At 45.4% G+C, this 18,594-nt stretch overlaps 1 protein-coding gene across 1 annotated transcript in view; it reads left to right on the top strand.

The window, feature by feature from the left end:
• The window catches only part of FAM76A (family with sequence similarity 76 member A), a 28,198-nt gene extending 11,561 nt beyond the window's left edge, over positions 1-16,637 (top strand). The window contains exons 5-9 of the mRNA XM_013005269.2: positions 2,075-2,232; positions 7,538-7,624; positions 11,152-11,287; positions 13,618-13,719; positions 14,451-16,637. Of these exons, the coding sequence (XP_012860723.1) occupies positions 2,075-2,232; positions 7,538-7,624; positions 11,152-11,287; positions 13,618-13,719; positions 14,451-14,537 (570 nt within the window). The 3' untranslated portion in view covers positions 14,538-16,637. The remainder of the gene's footprint in view (positions 1-2,074; positions 2,233-7,537; positions 7,625-11,151; positions 11,288-13,617; positions 13,720-14,450) is intronic.
• Positions 16,638-18,594: the final 1,957 nt, after the last annotated feature.

Below are 18,594 nucleotides of genomic sequence, written 5' to 3'. Positions count from 1 at the left end.
AAATTCGCTTGCCTCTTGGGTTCCCGGAATCCGCTCATTTTCCTTTTTCCCCCCTCCCCTTCCCTTCCTCCTCCCCTCTCCCCCATGCACCCTTAATAATTTATAAATTATGATTGTAAGTTTGTATTTTATAATAAAGACTATAAGAAGCCATTGTTTTGGGGGGAGGAGGGATAGTATCCGGTTTGCCTCTAAGAAGCCCTCTTTGGTGACCGTGGGCCGCTGGGTCCAGAGTGAACTGGTGAGCTGATGTGGGTGGGAGGTCCTTGCAGCAGTGAGAGGTGAGAGTGACAGCAGTGAGGCTGGAAAGCAGTGAGGAGACTCGGGGGATGAGCCTGCCGCTGGGACAGGAGGTGGGAGGCTACGAGGCTTTTGCTGACAAGAAAGAGAAGAACCTTCAGACACCCACGTTTGAAACATGGCCAAAGATCTAATTTCAGGATAAATGAAAACTAAAATATCAGTACAGTCCCTCCCCGACTAGAGTAATTCTGGTCTGCTTGCTGTCTCACCTCGAGCTCCAGCTATCCTATAGTTGCTCTGGACCAAGGTGCCCTACCTGCACGGAGTTATGGGAGCCACAAACTGCTTTCCAAGCTTTGCACCCTGGTCTGCTTCTGCCCAAAGAAATGGACTCTTTCAGCCAAGTGCCATAGCAGAGGCCACCACTAGGTCTGGGCCCCTGGAAGGTACTTGCCCCCTTGGTCTTTTTCTGGAACATTCTTCCATCTGAGAAAAAGTATCCACCTACCATTTTGTGACGCACTTACCAGGTATAGAAACTGAAGTGGGGATTTTACATTGTCCAGCCCTTTGTTCCTGGTGAGTTTCCTTAATGAGCTCCATTAGAGATGTTGTGTCTTTCGACATTCTTATGGGAACTTTGCTCTGGGCTATGTTGGCAAAATCAGGGAACGCATAACTAAAAGATCCTGATCATTATTGAGCAACTTTTGTGGGCCCGCTTCTGTGCTGACTGCCTCACCGACATTATATTATGAAACCCTTATAGTACCCCTTCCTTGCAGATAGACACTATTAAAGTCTTATGGTCATATCATCCACATATATAACTCAATATTTAAATTATAATGAGAGTTGTACAGTCATCATCACAATCCATTTTAGAACATTTTCTTCTCATACTCATTATTAGTTCCCCATTGCCCCCAGCCTCCTCTGCCCTACCCCCAAGAAACCATTATCTAGTTCGTCTTTATAGCTCTATCTATCCTGGATTTCATATACAGAAAGCGTACCAAAGCAAGCAAACAAAGCCAACAATAACCTCAATTGAAAAGCCAGCGGAAATACTGAAAACTAGGATAAATAAAGTGAAAAAGAAAATGAGTTGGAAAGGAGATGACTGTGTGACGGCGGGACTGCTGACCTCCCTCCGCGGTGGTCAGAGGGAATTCACTGGAGGCTTCCTCCCCGGGTGGATCCTCCACATGCATTTGGGCGTCCATTGTCATCCCGAGCCGTCTGGCACCAGGTATTCATCATGGAAGCTCTGGTACCATGCCCTCCTTTGGGTTTGGGTCTTCATCTTTACAACCCTGGGCTCTCAAACGCTGGCATTCTCCTGTGTGGCTACTTTCTTGAAGAGGTCTTTAAAACCCGAGGCACTAGTCGCTGAGAGCCCGCCGTCATCTCGTTCGTGTCTTAGCCACATCTTGCTCCACCCCATGTCGTCAGTGATCTCGTCGTGGCGGCAAGCAGCAAGCAGGGTCGTGTCATAGAACTAATTGTTCTTAGCTTGGGACTAGAATTAAGTGCCAGCTCCCAATCCACTCACCTATCCATGGTTTATACAAGTCTCTGATTCACCTTGGAGGCAGCATTGTCATGTTAGAGAACATTAATAACATTATTATTAATCATTCCCCTTGGGTAGACACTGCTTTTATGCCTGATTTTACAGATGAGGATGTTCAAACTACGAGGGTTTAAATGACGTACCTGGGGTGGCGCAGTGCAGGCGGTCCTCAGTCAAGGGTACTGGCTCCCACCGCTCTCCTTTCCAGTCTGCACTTTCTTCCTTGCTCTTCACCCTTCGCTCCCGATCTTTCAGGTCGATGGGAAATTGCTGTGTTGGCTCTGCACGCTTTCTTACAAACGGGTTCTTCAGAAGACCAAAGAGCAGAGGAAGCACCTGAGCAGCTCTTCCCGTGCTGGCCACCAGGAGAAGGAGCAGTATAGCCGACTGAGTGGTGGTGGCCTTTACAACAGGTAACCCCGAGGTGCAGTGGACAAGACCAGAGGTGCTGACAGGTCAGATCTGCGTGCCACTCTCTCAGTCAGGCACGGAGAGTGCCATTTTGTATATATTACCTGTTCTCCTCTTTAGTTACAGATTTGCCATTTTATCATTTTTCTATTTTTAAAGAGCCAGAGAGACTCTTGACTGTGTGTTGTGTCTGAAAGACTTAAGGAACTTGTTCTATTTTCCTCACCCAAAGTGTATTATCTCCTTAGAAGATGGGGCCTTCTGAGGCACCACCAGGTTTTTCAATGCTTATTTGGCCAGAGAGGTTCATAGACACACTAAGTTTGTCTGTGGGAACTAATTGAAAAGCTGTCTTGACATGGCCTTCCAGAGGGTCTGCACTACTGTGAAGCATGCTGGGTCTAGATTGAGTCCTATCTCTGGTGAAGTCTTTGTGTGGCTTCATGGACAAATTTTGTCGTCTGTAAAACGGGTTGTTGTGAAGGTAAATTACTTAGGACAGTCTTGACTGCATAACATCCATCCAGGCAACATCTGCTCATTTAATTCATCAGTGGCCACATAAGGTTATAATAATGGAATGTAACAAACACAGCAGCTTCTCCCACACAGCACATGTATCTCTTGTCTCTTGTGTACCAAGTGAATGTGCTATGTCAGGCATAAAATGGTATAGTACCTATAGAGCCTATAATACATATGTCTTGATAGTCATAATACATACCCATGTTCCTGACTACGTCTGTCCCATATGTTTACCTAAGAGAGTGTACACAGTTCTCTACTAGCTAGCAGTCTGTCTATCCTCTAACAGCGCATACTTAGAAGCAGCAGCATGCAGTCTCATGGATCATGCAGCTCCTGAGCATGTGGCAGTCTCTGTTTAATCTTCTTTCACAGATCACCATGGCGTGCTCCATGGATCCCAAAGGCAGCAAACCCAGGGCTATTGATAGCAGCAGCAAGGGACGAAGGAGGAAGCGATTGGGAAGTGAAGTCAAAGGTTATAATAAACGGCAGGACGATGGAAAACTAGTGAATGGTGTTATTGTCAATTTGGACATGTCTCACGCCACACTCGTGAGGAGCTGCGAAAGCAAAGGAAACCTCACGAAGAGTTGAAAGGATAGACTCCCTGACAGCTCCAAGGCGAATGAAATTGCCGGGCCGTTCCAGATTCGGAGATGGTGCTGACGGCGTGTTAGCCAAACCCTACCTGAGCCCTTCTCAGCACATTGACTATTGCCGCTCAGGCACAAAGCGTGCTCTGTTGCACAACCAGACTATGATGCGCTGTTCACACAGAGTCCAAATCATACAGCATCCTGTTGCACAGAACATACCATGGACATTAAATGGTGCATGACTGTACCATTTTACACACGCACACCATACATAGTATAACCTAGGAAGCATTCACTGCATTCCAATCTTTATTTAATTGGTTTTATGATTTTATTCATTCTAGAAGCGTTGCTGAGTGCCCTCCTGTCTGGGCACTCTGCCAGAAATGAATAGAAGAGTGAAACAGCCAGGACCGTGCAATCTAGTGGGGAAGACAGACTTGCCATCCTGGTCAGTCATCGCCTTATATTTCAGTGAGCACCACAGTGGAAATAGTCAAGATAAGGGCATGGGAGACAGCAGTAATTAACTGCCATGGGAAGGTAGGCGAGGAGAGGGGCTGACAGCAGAACTGGCTCTGAGGAGGAGCCAGAGTCATCAGCTAAGGAACAGGCCACGGGAGGCCACACAGAGCCTTGGAGAACTGGATATCCTTTTGTGTTTCTGGAGCTGATGGGTGGGAGCTGGGGAATGGCAGGAAATGGCATCCTGAAGACCAGGCGACGAGGAGGAGGAGCTTGGTCCCAAGGTCAGTGGGAAGCCACTGAGAGGATGTGCAGAAGGACCACATCTCTGTTAAGGAGTTCATTAATGCTGACTAGGGTGGAGGAGAGGAGACTTTCTGCTCCTGTAAATACTCCTGTAGACAGTCTCGGAAACTGATGGGCAGTCCACCCTGCCCTAGAGTCGCTAGGAGTGAGCATGGACTCGGTGGCAGTGAGTCCGGTTGGGTCTGAGCGTGGAGAGTGCGTTGCAGGGGGTGGGGGCGGGACTGGGGGCTAGTTCAAAAGCTTTCGTAAGGGTCTCGTTAAGACACAGAACCTCAGCTGAGGCAGCGATGATGACGAGAAGAGCAGGAGTATGTTTTAGAGGGAGGATTATGAGGAATATATCATCTGGTGAACAGCTAGATAGGCCAGAATTGGGTGAATGAAGGATAATTCCCAGGTTTTTTCTTAGAAAATGGATAGAATCATAACAAAGATTGAGGAAGAGTCTTTCAGTAGGGAGTTAGCCTAGGAGAGAATTGTGCTGGAGCAAGAGAATGGGCAAAGTTATCAGAAACGTGGACCGTCGATAACATGTAAGAATCACTGGAAGTAGACATTACTTTAAAATAGATGCCTGAGGCCCCAGCTCAAACTTAGTTTAGTACCATCTAGGATGGAATGTCAGGGTCCTTGGTCTCATAGTGGTTACATGTTGGGCTGTCATCTGCATGGTCGACAGTTCAAAGTCCCAGCCGCTCCACAGGAGAAAGACTTTCTTCTCGTGTGAACAGTGACAGTCTTGGAAACTCCCGGGGCAGTTCTCTGTCCTCTAGGGTCGCTGTGCGTCAGCACCAACACAATAGCAGTGAGTCTTGAGGGGGAGTGAGGGTAGAATGGTGAAGAGTAAGGGTGTCACTTTGAGGACTTAAGTGCACCTGACCCAAGCCGGGATCTTGTCACTGGATACGCCTGTGAAAGGTGAGCATTACGGAGAACCAAACAGGAATCGATGTATTTGAACTATGGTGTTGATAAAGAATATTGCATGTGCCAGAGACTGCCAGCAGACCAAACAGATCTCTCAGAATAACGCTCCTTTGAAGCCAGGATGATGAGACTTGGTCACACTCATTTTGGATTTGCTGTCAGGATAGATCAGTCCTGCAAAGGGACATCATTTTTGGTAGAGGGGCAGCGAAAAGAGGAGGACCCTTGGCAAGGTGGATTGACACAGTGGCTGCAGTAGTGGGCTCAAGCCTACGAACCGTTGAGGCACGGGGCCAGGTAGTGCTGTGTTCTGTTGTGCATAGGGTCACTGTAAGCTGTAACCAGCCTGCTGACACCTAACAACAGTAGGTTAGAGTTCAGGAATTTGCCTTGTGTACACATCCGACATGATTTGATGCAGGTGATCTAGGTTACACATTTCCCACCACTGTGATGGGTAGTTGTTAAAACTATGCTCTTGGATGATATCTTAGCTGGAGACTGGAGAAAACAACTGGAATGCACTCAATAAGGTGATGGACAGAGTCTAAGAAGCTGTAATCTCTGAAGTAAGAGGATGACTGTGTCAGTCCGGGTAGACTAGAGAAACAAATCCATAGACACTCATATGTATATAAGAAAGAGGTTTATATACAAGAGCAATTGAATATTGAGAAAACGTGCCAGCCTAGTCCACATCAAGTCCATAAGTCCAATGTTAGCCCATATGTCTGATACCAATCTATAAAGTCCTCTTCAGACTCATGAAATACACGCAAAGATGCTGAATGCAGGAGCATCACAGACCAGTGGGTTGGAAGTCTTGTGGATCCAGTGGCTTTGTAAGCATCTCAGCGCTGACTGGGGTCTCTTTATGTGGCTTCTCTGGCCAGAGGTCTGGTTGCATCAGGGTAGGTCCATATGGCTTCTCCAGCTCCCGGGGCATAGTGCCATGTCTTGTCAGTAGAGCATCTCCAAGGGAGTGAGCCAAGAGAGAGAAGGAATCAGTCTCCCAAGTCCAAGGAGGAAATTACAGGAGTTCCCAGAATTCTCAGGAGAAGGCCATGCTCACAAAGAGGCTTCATTGGCTATGACCTGATTGACACACTAGACTCCACCCCCTCACTCTGAATCCTCTCAAGCCCCAAATTGACACCAGATTATGTAACCATTACAGTGACCAAAAGGAGAAAGTTTCAAGAAGGATGGTCAGTGGTATCAATATTGGTCAGTGGTATCAATATTGAAGAGAGATCTAGCAAGAAAAGTATCCTTTGGGTTTGGCGATTGATTGTCTAAAGTGGTGGTTCCCAACCTGTGGGTTGCAACCCACAGGGGGTCGCCTAAGACCATCGGAAAACATATTTCCGATGATCTTAGGAACCAAGACACCACTCCTCTATATGTCTCCAGGCAGGTCCGCCCACATGCAGATATACTGATCTGGTGAGAAAGAGGCTATCTCAACTTTACTACTGATGTTGGCTTTTTACGCATACTGTCGCAAAATGTAGCAATGTAGTTTACTGTTATATTAAGACTGTTACCCATGCTAGACCATGCTTCAAGAGAAAATTTCGTTTATTTGTAATTAGAAGCAAAATATTTCACAATATGTAATTACATATTGTTTTTGTGATTAATCACTATTCTTTAATTATGTTCAATTCGTAACAATGAAAATACATCCTGCATATCAGATGTTTATATTACGATTCATAACAGTAGCAAATGACAATTATGAAGTAGCAATGAAAATAATTTTATGGTTGGGGGTCAGCACACCATGAGGAACTGTATTAAAGGGTCGAGGCATTAGGAAGGTTGAGAACCACTGGTCTAAAGCATCCTCTGGAGTTGACAATTGGACAACCATCAAAGTTTGGGGGTGGCAGCCCACGGGTAGACTTTCAGTTTTTGATTCTGGATCAGTTTGGGGTTTTTTTGGTGAACTTATTGGGGATGAAGCTGATTTGAAAATCTTGTGGGACTCAGATTACCAGCAGGTTGACAAAACATTGCACTGAATTAGGACTTCAACTACATTGGCCCGATTTCTCGTGCAAGCCTCTCTACTCATCAGCTGTCTGTCCTTGGGTAGGCCAGTTCACCTTGAGGAGCCTCAGGTTGTTTTAAAAGTAGACGTATACCTCACAGGATTACAAGATGCATACGAGACTGAGTGTAAAAGTGCTTTTTAAACTAAAACGTTTTATTTCCTACTGGATTGACTCAGTTCTTGTGGTTATTAATAAAGTCAGGCAACATTTAATTATGACCAAGCTTTAATTTTTTTTCTCTTCCTTTTGTCCTCTGGAAACTAGCAACTCATGAATCTAGGACTTAGAAATCTAGGACTTGATGGGTTTGAATGATCAAGAATGAAGAACTTGATAGAGGAACTGCTGTTACATTTGACCGACTTCCATTGGGCATTTGATTCTTTGGTTTCTCATGGGTGCCCTTCTCTTTTTGCTTTTCAAAGCCAGAAAACACTTTCTACATCATCAATCCAAAATGAAATCCCAAAGAAGAAGTCCAAGTTTGAGTCAGTCACAACCAATGGAGACAGGTAAGCCAAGTTGGAGGGAGGGAGGGTGAGTGAGTGAGCTGAGTCAGTCTGTATGCATGGGAACTAGTATGTGACGGTCAGCAAACCCCAGGGTGCTTATTCCAGCTATTTGATATCTAATAAGTATGACTAATTTTTGTGTATATGTCTCACATCATTGCTAAAAGGCAGTAACATAACTGGATTTAGTGGCAGTTGAATTCTGTAGTTCATGAAATAACTCACTCACACTGGTGTTAAGAAGTCAACAACTGGATGCTTTTTGCTGTGACCTGTTCGTGGCCTGCACCAGGTGGGAACAGGGGTCAGTCTCAGCAGGCAGGCAGTGTGAACTCAGTGTGAGGGTTAACCCAAGCGTCCCTCGCATTTTCTTAGAAAGACAGAACAGTGTAGATGCCGGATCAGAAAAGAACAAGATGCATTTAAATATTTTTATTTCATTGTAAGCTTGTCTAAATGCACATTTTTATTCCTCACTGTCCTCTCTCCTTCTCAGCGATGCTTCCTCTTACGAGCTGCTTTGTCCTAATATGCAGAGAGCCCCGTCCGGGTTGGTGCAGTGGGCTGCTTCCCAAGAGAGTCTTGGGGCCCACCATTTTCCTGTTCCTCCAGGCCCAGCCATGCTGAAGTGAGACCACCTGACATACTCTTCCCCAGAGTCCTTGGAATCGTCTCCCATCTGGAAGCTCCTTCATGATTCTCTCTCCCAGCCATTGGGGGACATGGGAGCAGACCCGCACATAGACTTTCAGGGCTGGCTTTGTTGATTTAGAGAAGTACAAAATGTCTGTGAAGTGTTTGCCTCTTTGCCATCGCCTTCTTCATTAGCTTGATTTCCGATTCTACGAGGTGCCTCCTTGACAACTGCTTTATCGATTTTAAACTTCTTGAATTGGGGAACTATCTTTCTGGTCAGTGTTACTATTTTCTGGCCAGTTGACCTGGCCAGTCTGGAGGAAGTAGATGGGGCACAAGCAAGCCCATCACCACTTCCAGGGTGTGTGAGCCTTTCTGAAGCCCTCCTTGAAATGCCTTGACTAAGATTTGGGACCTTATAGAGCCATCATTTCAGGTTTGTGGTTCTGTATGACTGAGAACGGTTCGAACCACCTGCAAAAGGCTCCTTCATAGCATTTAGGTGATTGCCCAGTCCTTAAAGGTTCCCTTCTGCTAGCTTATTTCATTCTTGAGATACTGCTGCCAGTCTTGCTTCCCCAGCTGCAGGTCTCGTAAGCTGAAAGTGCAGACTTCCTGGTCAGACTGCTTGGTAGCGTCTGGTCACCAGCAATGACGCCTGTGCTCAAGGAGGGTGCCGAGTCTTGGTGACTTAGCCATATGGTCTGGCATGCTGTCCTCTGAAAGAGATGCGATGACAATATCGTTTTCTGGAAATGGACATGCTGTTTCTCAAAAGTGATTTATTCTCTTAATTTGGAAACTGTTTTCCACTGCCACAGAAATGAGTTTCTTACGTATGCAAGCAAAGTGCCATGAGTTTTCCTGCAATTCTAACCGCCAGGCCACGTGGATGCAGTTGTGCTTATGAATTGTCATAGTGTGCAAACATTCTGACAATTTGTTGTTGTTGGATAACCATTTTTTGCGTGTGCCCTGCACATCAGAAAAAATGTTACTGACTGTTGTACTTTGACTTCTGTATAAAGTCAAAGTCTCGGTCTTGTTTCCAGGATTCCTGTAGTTGTAGCTGCCTCACAGTTTTTAATTAGTCTAATAATTTACTTTCCAGGCCTTGGAAAATAATGATATATTTTTTCACTTATATTTTAACTGCAATTTTTATTCCTTCATGTTTCTGCAATTTCCTTCTAGTATTTTTCCACTTACCTTGCTATATTACCCATTCTCCTCTCTCACGTGTTTCTGTTTTGGGGGGCACGGGATGCCCATTGGATGGCACGTAGCTGGGGGTTCAAATGGAATGCTAATGAAGAAAGTATTTTTAGAGGACCACTCTGTACAGGCATTATTCTAAGGCCTTTACAAGTTCTCTTTCACTTAATCCTCATAAGAACCCTATCTCTCACTAATTTCTTAATATTGAGGCATATCGGATTATTTTTGTTACTCCTCTTTATTTGCTAGCCTTCCCTGACATACAGGTAGAACACGTTATTTTAGCTTTCTGTAATGCTGGGACCCACAATCAGTGATCATGGAAGCAGCAGCAGTCAAGAGATCAAGAGATGTGTAGATCAAAAGACGGTCTATCTGTTGCACCAAACCTCTATAAAGTGATGAAAAGCACAGGTGTTACTTTGAGGACTAAGATCGCTTAGCCCAGTGGTTCTCAACCTTCCGAATGCCGCGACCCTTTCATACAGTTCCTCGTGGTGGTAACCCCCCAACCATCACATTATTTTTGTTGTGACTTCATAACTTTAATTTTGCTACTGTTATGAATCGGGCAACCCCTGTGAAAGGGTCGTTCGACCCACAAAGGGGTCGCGACACACAGGTTGAGACCCGTTGGCTTAGCCCAAGCCATGGTATTTTCAATCGCCTCATATGCATGTGTACGTTGGACACTGAGGAAGAAAGACTGACTAAGCATCCCTGTGTTTGAATTGTGCTGGAGAAGAATACTGAAAGTACCATGAAGTGCTAAAGGACAAAGAAATCTGTCTTGGAAGAAGGGCAGAGTGCTCCTTAGAGGCAAGGATGGCGATACTTTCAAGAGAAGGGCAGAGTTGGGCCTTTGGGGTCTAAGACACCCCTGAGCAGCCAGTGAAATCTATGAATCCTTACCCCCAGAAAGCACCCAGTGTACATATAATTTCATAGGTTCCCAGATGTCCTGGTCCCAGTTGGGAAATTCTACCTGAATCCTACCAAAGGCACGTAGGTGGAGTGCTCTGGGCACTCTGACAAAGTGGGGTGCTCACCACCCTCCTGAGGGATCTGTTGACAAGCCAGGCGGTGAGGTGACTGGAGTTTGCCAACTCTTTATTCCTTTCTGAACTATAGGGAGTTTTATATTGAAAAAGACAGACAGCAGGCAAACCGTAGTGTGGGACAAAAAGCTTCCTATTGGGCCTCCTCGTTTTGTAGCAGGCTGCTCCTGGGTGAAATGCAGGAGCTGCTCGGCAGCTGCACCAAATGCGCAGAGCCTTGAGCATAGAGAACACAGAGCCGAAGGGTTGGTTCTCTTTGGTAGCTGCGAGGAGAAATGTACAGGCTTAACCTGTATAATTCATCCGAAGTTAAGGGAAGTCATCTACTCACAAATGATGGTCATTCCATCGGTAAATCATGGAGGACCTTCCATGAACCTGGTAACGGAAGGAACATCCTCGACTCTCAAGATGCGATGGCGTGACATTTGTTTTAGTCCGGACTGTCAGGAATGCACGTGGCTTGTGGTTTGGGTTAGGCTTACCTACCTGACAAACCACTTTAGCAGTGTAGAGTCGTGGTGCTGGGGATTCTTGCAGTCCAGTGACCGAGGTGCGCCCTCAGGCGACAATGTACCCATCCGTGTTATGACTCCTCCCTGTGTCTCCCACCAGCTTCTCCCCAGACCTGGCTCTGGATTCGCCAGGCACGGACCATTTTGTCGTCATTGCCCAGCTGAAGGAAGAAGTGGCCACGCTGAAGAAGATGCTGCATCAAAAGGATCAAATGATTTTAGAGAAAGAGAAGAAGGTACGGTTTGTTAGCGCACCTGAGGCCAGAGTGCTGCGAGGAAAAGATGTGTGGTGGAGCACAGTGGATCTCTTTTCACTGAACCTTGGTGGGTGCCTGCCGTGCATGTTTGCGCAGAGGTCCCGTGAGCACACTGGGATGCTCTGGGGAGAGGCTCGAGCTGTCTGCTAAGATGACGCCCGGGTGGTCATTCCCTTGGTGAATCCTTTTCCGTCAACTTGTTCAGAAAGTGAGCTCTCCTTAGCATTTGGAGGGATTTCCCACGTCTCGGGGGATTCGTGTTGACCAAGCGTACGCAGCCAGAGTAGGGGGCGTAACCGTGCTAATCCCAGTGTGGACTGCCGAGAAAACCAGGTTGTCACCAGAAGGTAGCTAAATGAGCATGGAGTCCAGTGTAAGAAGTAGTTGTGTAACTGGAATGTTCAGTGCTCTCTGGCTAGGAAAATCTGATGTCTCCATTCCTATTACTGGGGTGGCTGCGACCGTGGGACAGTCATATTGAAAGTATGTAGACCAGCTCTCCCTCCTCCCAGGACGTTGCTCAGGTGGGCCCTCCTCCATGACTCTTCTGTCACAAGCTGTCATTACTGACAGTTCCCTTCCTTTGTAAGCATGTGCATCAGTACATCAGTACCGTTGTACTCTTGTCTGAGAAACATTCTCATCAAGGAACTTCTTATATTTTCGTTCTGATTCATGGCTAGGGGTTACCGTATATACTTGAGTGTAAGCCAACCCGAGTATTAGCCATGGGACCTAATTTTACCACAAAAACTGCAATATTAATGTGTTGAAAAACTCAGCTTGTACACAAGCATATATGGTATCTTGTTTGCAGGCTCTCCGAGAATATCTCGTTTTTGCCTTAGTATATTAGTTTCAATAACAATCAGTGAACTTTCATTAGACATTCACTTCTTGCTTGGCACTATTCTAAGTTCTTTATTCGTATTAACAAATTTATTCTCACAACAGCCCTTTGAGGCAGGAATTGTGATCACCATGTCATACGTAGGTTACGAATTGCCCCAGTGATTTTTCTACTAGGGTTTCAATTCCCTGCCCGGCTCTGTTTTCCCCCCGCAAAGCTGTATGTTCATTTGTACCAAGGTTGGAATGCTAAAATTCATTCTGTGTGTTAGAAAGCTTAACATGCATTTTCCCCCATATACTTTCTGCCTTATTTTACAAGTAAGGAAACGGGCTAAATAAGGTGTCCAGTTCCCTCTGCTCGTAACTGGCAGAACCAAGGAACGGAGCCACATCTTGGGCTTCCTCCTGCCAGTAAGGTGAGCGTCTCCGGGCAGAGCCCCACGTTCTGTTCACTGTGCTACACGACTCAGGCCCCCAGTCTAGTCTCTTCATGGACTGGATGATAACGGCACGGCCAAGAAGGTCTGCGAAAGAGAGCCAGCACTTGTGTTTTGCAAAGCTGCAGCTTCAAAAGGAGCAAAGGCAAATGGGTGTTTACCCCCAGCTTCCTGGGTCAAGGCCTTCGGACCTTTCGTGGGACACAGGCTCTCCTGTACCAGGCCTGCCTCTCGCCTCATCTTCTGCCACTCCACACTCGGTCAAACTATCTCGGCCCATACCCTCTCTTTGCTTCGATGCTCGCCTTACTTCGTGTGGCCAGTTGCTACTTGGACCTCAGAACTCCACTTAAACATCACCCCTCTGATTTCGATGTCCTCCCCTGTGCTCCTTTAAAGCACCGTCCGCAGGAGGTGGCCTGGGGTTGACCGCCAGCTCTGCCTCGTGCTAATGCTCTGTATGATGTTGGCCCCAGTACTTAGGACTCTCGCAACTCAGTCTTCTCATCCGTCAATGGGGAAGACAGTGGTACCCCCAGGGGTACCATGAGGATTGGATGAAATATGTATAATATATATATATATATCAATACATAATCAAAGCTGTTTGTCTGGCATGTGGGCAGTTTCGTAGGGAGCAGCAGCCCTCACTCAGCGGCATCTTGCACGCACAGACTGCTAGAATGCTGATTGGTTCACAGGGAGTGTAGGGTTGCAAGGAGGCAGGAGTGACTGGCCTTTGAGTTCTGCATTATAACAGGTTCTCGCTGCCACCTATTACGTACGTGACGTCTTTAAAAACTTGGTAATGGCTGTTGAATATTAGAAATGCTGCATCAGGACTTTGTGTACTCTTCGGGAAATCTCTAGAAGAAGGTATGGGACTGCTCTGGCTGTGCTCTAGAGAGCTAGAAAAGAAGCTGGGATTTCCTTGATTTGGTGAGGACACATTTAGCGCTCAGATTTCAAAGCACTTTTCATTGCACAGGGATTTCTCTGGTCGCTCTTTCGATCCCTCAGATTACCGAGTTGAAGGCTGACTTCCAGTACCAGGAGTCTCAGATGAGAGCCAAAATGAACCAGATGGAGAAGACCCACAAAGAAGTTACAGAGCAACTGCAGGTGACTGTTTATTTTTATGTGCTAACTCTTAGGACCTAACTGATTGCATGCTAAATGGATATCTTGTAGATTCTTCCCCTTTCCCCCTGAGTACTGACAGATCATATCAATCTAAACTGTTCAAAAACAAGACGAACTCACTGCCGTGGAGTTGATGCTGACTCCTAGCACAGCCCTATAGGACAGGGTAGAACCGCCCCGTTGAGGCTCCCCAGGCTGTCACTGTGGACGGGGCTAGAAAGCCTTGTCCCCCTCCTGCAGACCAGCTCGTGGTTCAAACTGCTGGCTTTTTGGGTCGCAGCCAAATGTGTGACCATGAGGCCAGGACTCCTCATGGGTTACTTTAATTGGCTCACTTTTGGATGTTTTCTGATAAATGTGTTCTTTGATTTTTGTATAAACCAGATGTGAGCCCAGCTGTCTGTGAGTTATACATTCCGTTTATCCAGCACACTGAGGCATCCATGGCTGGCTGGTGCTACAGAAAGCATCCTTTTGTCATTTTGAGTCTCAAAAGATTGACAAATACTGGTTAACGTCCAGTAAACTTTTGGGCGGGGGGGATCCTTTTCTTGAAACAAGCAAGTGGCAAGCAGTTTTGTTTTGCCGACTTCTAGAAATGTGGCCATCCCGTCCTAAACGTCTGTGGGATCTGCTCTCACTTCTCACTTGTTCTGCATGAACACTCTGTCCAACGCTCTTAAAACCTCCTTCCTGCATTGATGTTGTAGGCCAAAAACCGAGAACTTCTGAAGCAGGCCGCTACCTTGTCCAAGAGCAAGAAGTCTGAGAAATTGGGAGCTATAACTTCTCCGTGAGAGACCACCAGGTGGCTCTCCAGCAGCAGCAGCAGCAGCAGCAGACGGTGTGCTGGGCTCCCGGTGGACGAGCCCACTGGTCTCTGGGAATTGCAAGCTTTCTTATGAAATCTCTATTTTTTTACTTTGTCTTTGTGCGATTGCAGCGGAAGGGCTGAGTGGAGACACCTGGTTTGTGCTGTGTGTGGACTGCATGATCAAGTGTGGGGGATGTAAAGCTCTCCTTTCTCTCTTCCCCTCTCTTGGGTACTGCTCTTTGTTTCTTTGTTTTGTTTTTGTGGTGATCACTGCTCAGTGTTATGTGCAGAACAACTTCCCCCATCATTGTATCCTGCCATACCCGTGAGCAAATACTTTGGCATTAATTACATATCACTGCCACCCTCTGAACTTCTGAAACTGCCAATTGAAGACTTGGTAAAGTGGAAGAGGCCTGGCCTCTCCAGTAGACCTTTTGCTTCAGGGTATACTCTTGGTTTTCTACCCCAGGTATATTATGTATGAACTTTGTACTATGTATAGCAGAGTTTTATTTATTTTTTAAAAAGAAAACCTTTTCTTGATAAGGAATAATGGTAGTCTAGCTAATTCTTCTGTAAAAGCGATGCCTCTTGAAGAAACCGTCCTGCTCGCCAGCTCGTCATGAGAATCAGACCTTTTCTTTCTTGTTTCCTTGGAGTCTTAAAAACGGATTGCTAAGGTGGAACAATTCCGTGCTTATGTCTGAAGTTAAGTGCCTTGGGAGGCTCTCTTGGAAGAGCATTGAAGGAGGTATTTCAGGGAGGTAGCACTGATTTGAACAGTCTGTCTTTGGAAGTGAGGGCAGAAAGGAAGGCTGTCCAGGTTGTACTGGACACTCCCCAACCCCTTTCCTGATTATTTTATGCGATTGATGTTAAATTCTCACACTGCCACTTTCCTTAGAACAAAAGACTAGCTGATAGTGCTTACGTTACTGGACAATTGACTGAGAACTTTTTTTAAATCTGAGCAGACTATTTTAACTGTAGAGCATGTTGGGGTCAAGATGAGCTGCTCAGTGTGGACTCTTGAGTAAATCTGATGCAGAAAACTGCCAACACTTTATCTTCTCCCCGTGCCCATCCCCCCCAAACCGCACACTTCCTGCTTTTCATGGAAAGTACTGACACCAGAGGCTTCTCAGGAACAGGCTGGCTTCGGCCAGGAGGATGTGTGCCCGACTCTCCTTCTTGCCTGTTGTCAACAAGGCCCGTGAATTTGCTTGTCCAGAAGAGAGGGTAGGTTTGCATTTCTAGGCAAACCCTCGGGTCCTCAATGTGAGGTTGGTGAAAGAATTGGCCCAACAAACCACAAAATCAACTGCCTTGGAATCATTAACTGGCGTGGTGGTGGTGGAGGTGGTACTCGAGCTAAAAGTAATCATGGAGGCAGATAACTTGTACCTCAGCCTACCAAATTGGAGCAGTTTAACTTGCTCAGCATTTCCTAGAACCAGCCTTTCTGATACCATCTTAACAAGTTGGAAACCGTGGGCAGCGATGTGGAAATGGATGGCTTCCTTTTGATAGGAGGAACAATGGACCACGTTGCTTTTCTGTCACCCTGGTAAGGAAGGTAAAGTTACCCCCAAGCTAGGGAAACTGAGTGCGAAATCATTTTGTAACCTTTTGAATGAGAAACTTTTAAGTAACGATCAATGTCAGATAATATTTTCCAGATGTGCTTTTGAGTCTGGGGAAAAGATTGTGAAAAATCATAGTCATGTCTTTTGTTTTTTAATTTGAAAGCCTGAGAAATTCTGTTACATGAAATAAGACAATATAAACATACTTAGTTTTCTAATTTGTGTTTTTTACCATTCGGTCATTCAATATAAAGAAAACTCACACATTTTCTAACTTTCCATAAGTTCCAAAAAGGGAAAGAAGAGCCCTTAGTCGTGAAATTTTGGGTTCTAAAAATTATGACACTGTTTTATCATGAAACCGAGTGTAACTTTTGGTAACACCTTTTGTTTCTTTGTATGTTTGTAATGACATTTTAAAATGCAGAAATGTTTTGCTTTGTACAGACTTTGACAAATAAATGTGTGTTAATAAAAATTCTTATTGGCTCAAATGTGATTGTTGGATTTCTTTTTCATTCTTCTTTGCTTGTTTACCAATAAGCATTTCCTCTTATTCTCTTCAACTTGGAAAATAGTTTGTCTTATCTGTAGACTTTAACAAATTTGAAAGGCTAACTGTACTAGTGTAGAGTTTCATATTCAGAAAGGAATACATATTCAGAAAAGAGTCCCTAATTGACTTAAAAGTGTTTGCTCTGTGATAGGGATTGTGCTCAGTAATGGGCTAGAAATTGGGATGGTGAGATTTCCTCTTGCTTAATTTGGACATGTTGTCACTCAAAAATGTGTTTCCACTCAGTTAATTCTGACTCATATCAAGCTTGTAGGACCAGGTAGAACTGCCCCTGGCGATTTTTGAGACTATAAAGCTTTATAGGACCAGAAAGCTTTTTATCTTTTCCCCCTGAAGTAGCTGGGGGTTCAAACTGCTGACCTTACAATTAGCTGTCCAACTTGAAACCCATTACATATCAGGCCACCTTAATGGGGATAGAGTAGGGAACAAAATGCACAAAGCCAGCCTTCAAACCGGTTCCTTTTGTCTTGATCCCCTGCTGGGAACTGTCCTTTCCACCCTAGATAAACTGGGTGAGAATCCGCATTTTAACAAGCTCCTGGAAATGATAGCTAAGAATCACTTGGGCATCTAAGACTCACCTCGGGATCTTCTCATGGAGCTACTGCTCTGCTGAAGCTTCCGTTTCGTGAAATCTTAGGCAACACTATTCCTTGGTTTTATATTTATCATTATCCAGAAAGTATAAGGTAGATCTTACTAATTTATGACTTTGGGCTCTGAGGTGGCATTTCAAAAGGAGGAGGGGAATATATTAATATATAAGCCTTGGGCTAGTAGATTTTACTGCTGTCAGTTTGTCATACTGTGTTGTCTGGTAAAGCCTCAAGTTTCAGTCTTGAAGGATACTATGGCAAAATTTTGAATGATGCAGGAAGCATCAAAAGATCTTGAAGGATACGATGGCAAAATTTTGAATGATGCAGGAAGCATCAAAAGATAGTGGAAAGAATACAGTCATTGTACCAAAAGGGGTTCCTTTTGACATTCAACGGTTTGCTCATATGATCAAGAACCATTGATACTGATAGAAGTCCAAGTTGCACTGATGGCATTGGCAAAATCAAGTGAAGAGAGTGTATGCAGACAAATTCTCTAAACTCATATTTAAGAGTCCTGGGAGGCCAGGGTTCTCATGGAGGGAGCCCTTCATGTTCATGGGGTGGAGATACGTCCCAGTCACATTCTCCTAAGTAATAGTTCTCCACAATGTCCCCCGTAATAATGCCAATTCTTAGGTACTGCTTGCTAGCACATGGTGGTTACTATGTACTCTTGAAGGCCATCTGCCTAAAGGTTATCTGCAGTCAGAGCATCTAACCCTAAGTAAGGCACACTCCCTTCTGATAAGGATCATAGATTGTTCCCCTGGAGAAGAGCTCAGGGCAGTTAGGTCAAACCAGCGAGAGGACGAAGGTTAGGCAGCTTACTCTAGAGCCCCTCTTGTTAGTAGGTACCTCCCTGTCATATGTATGCCTCTAGTACCTCCCTTTCCTATTGCATACATATCCCTAGCTCATCCCCCTCATGTTACGTGTATACCTCTAGTAGAACCCCTTCCTATTAATGTATGTGCTTACCGTGGCTTACATGCCCGAGATTATATATGCTTATGAGCGAATACATTACTGCCTCATTCTGGTTCCAGTCGCCATGGAAGAGGGGAGCCCTTGCATGCCTTATTTGACATCTCTTTAATTTATCCCTCAATTACACAATCGCCCCTTAGGACCCAACCAGATGTGGGCTGGGTCCCACAGCTCCAGGAAATGACAGAAACCAACTGAAAGTGCTTCAAGCAGCTGATGAAGCACTGGAAGCATTCCCTCATCTGGACAAGAATTTTGGAAGACAGCTACCTGGTCAAGGGA

The sequence above is a fragment of the Echinops telfairi genome, unplaced genomic scaffold (genome assembly GCF_000313985.2).
Source record: "Echinops telfairi isolate 266 unplaced genomic scaffold, ASM31398v2 ScPeMD7_7457;HRSCAF=8495, whole genome shotgun sequence".
Classification (NCBI taxonomy): domain Eukaryota; kingdom Metazoa; phylum Chordata; class Mammalia; order Afrosoricida; family Tenrecidae; genus Echinops; species Echinops telfairi.
This window is presented reverse-complemented; position numbering and strand designations above follow the sequence as displayed.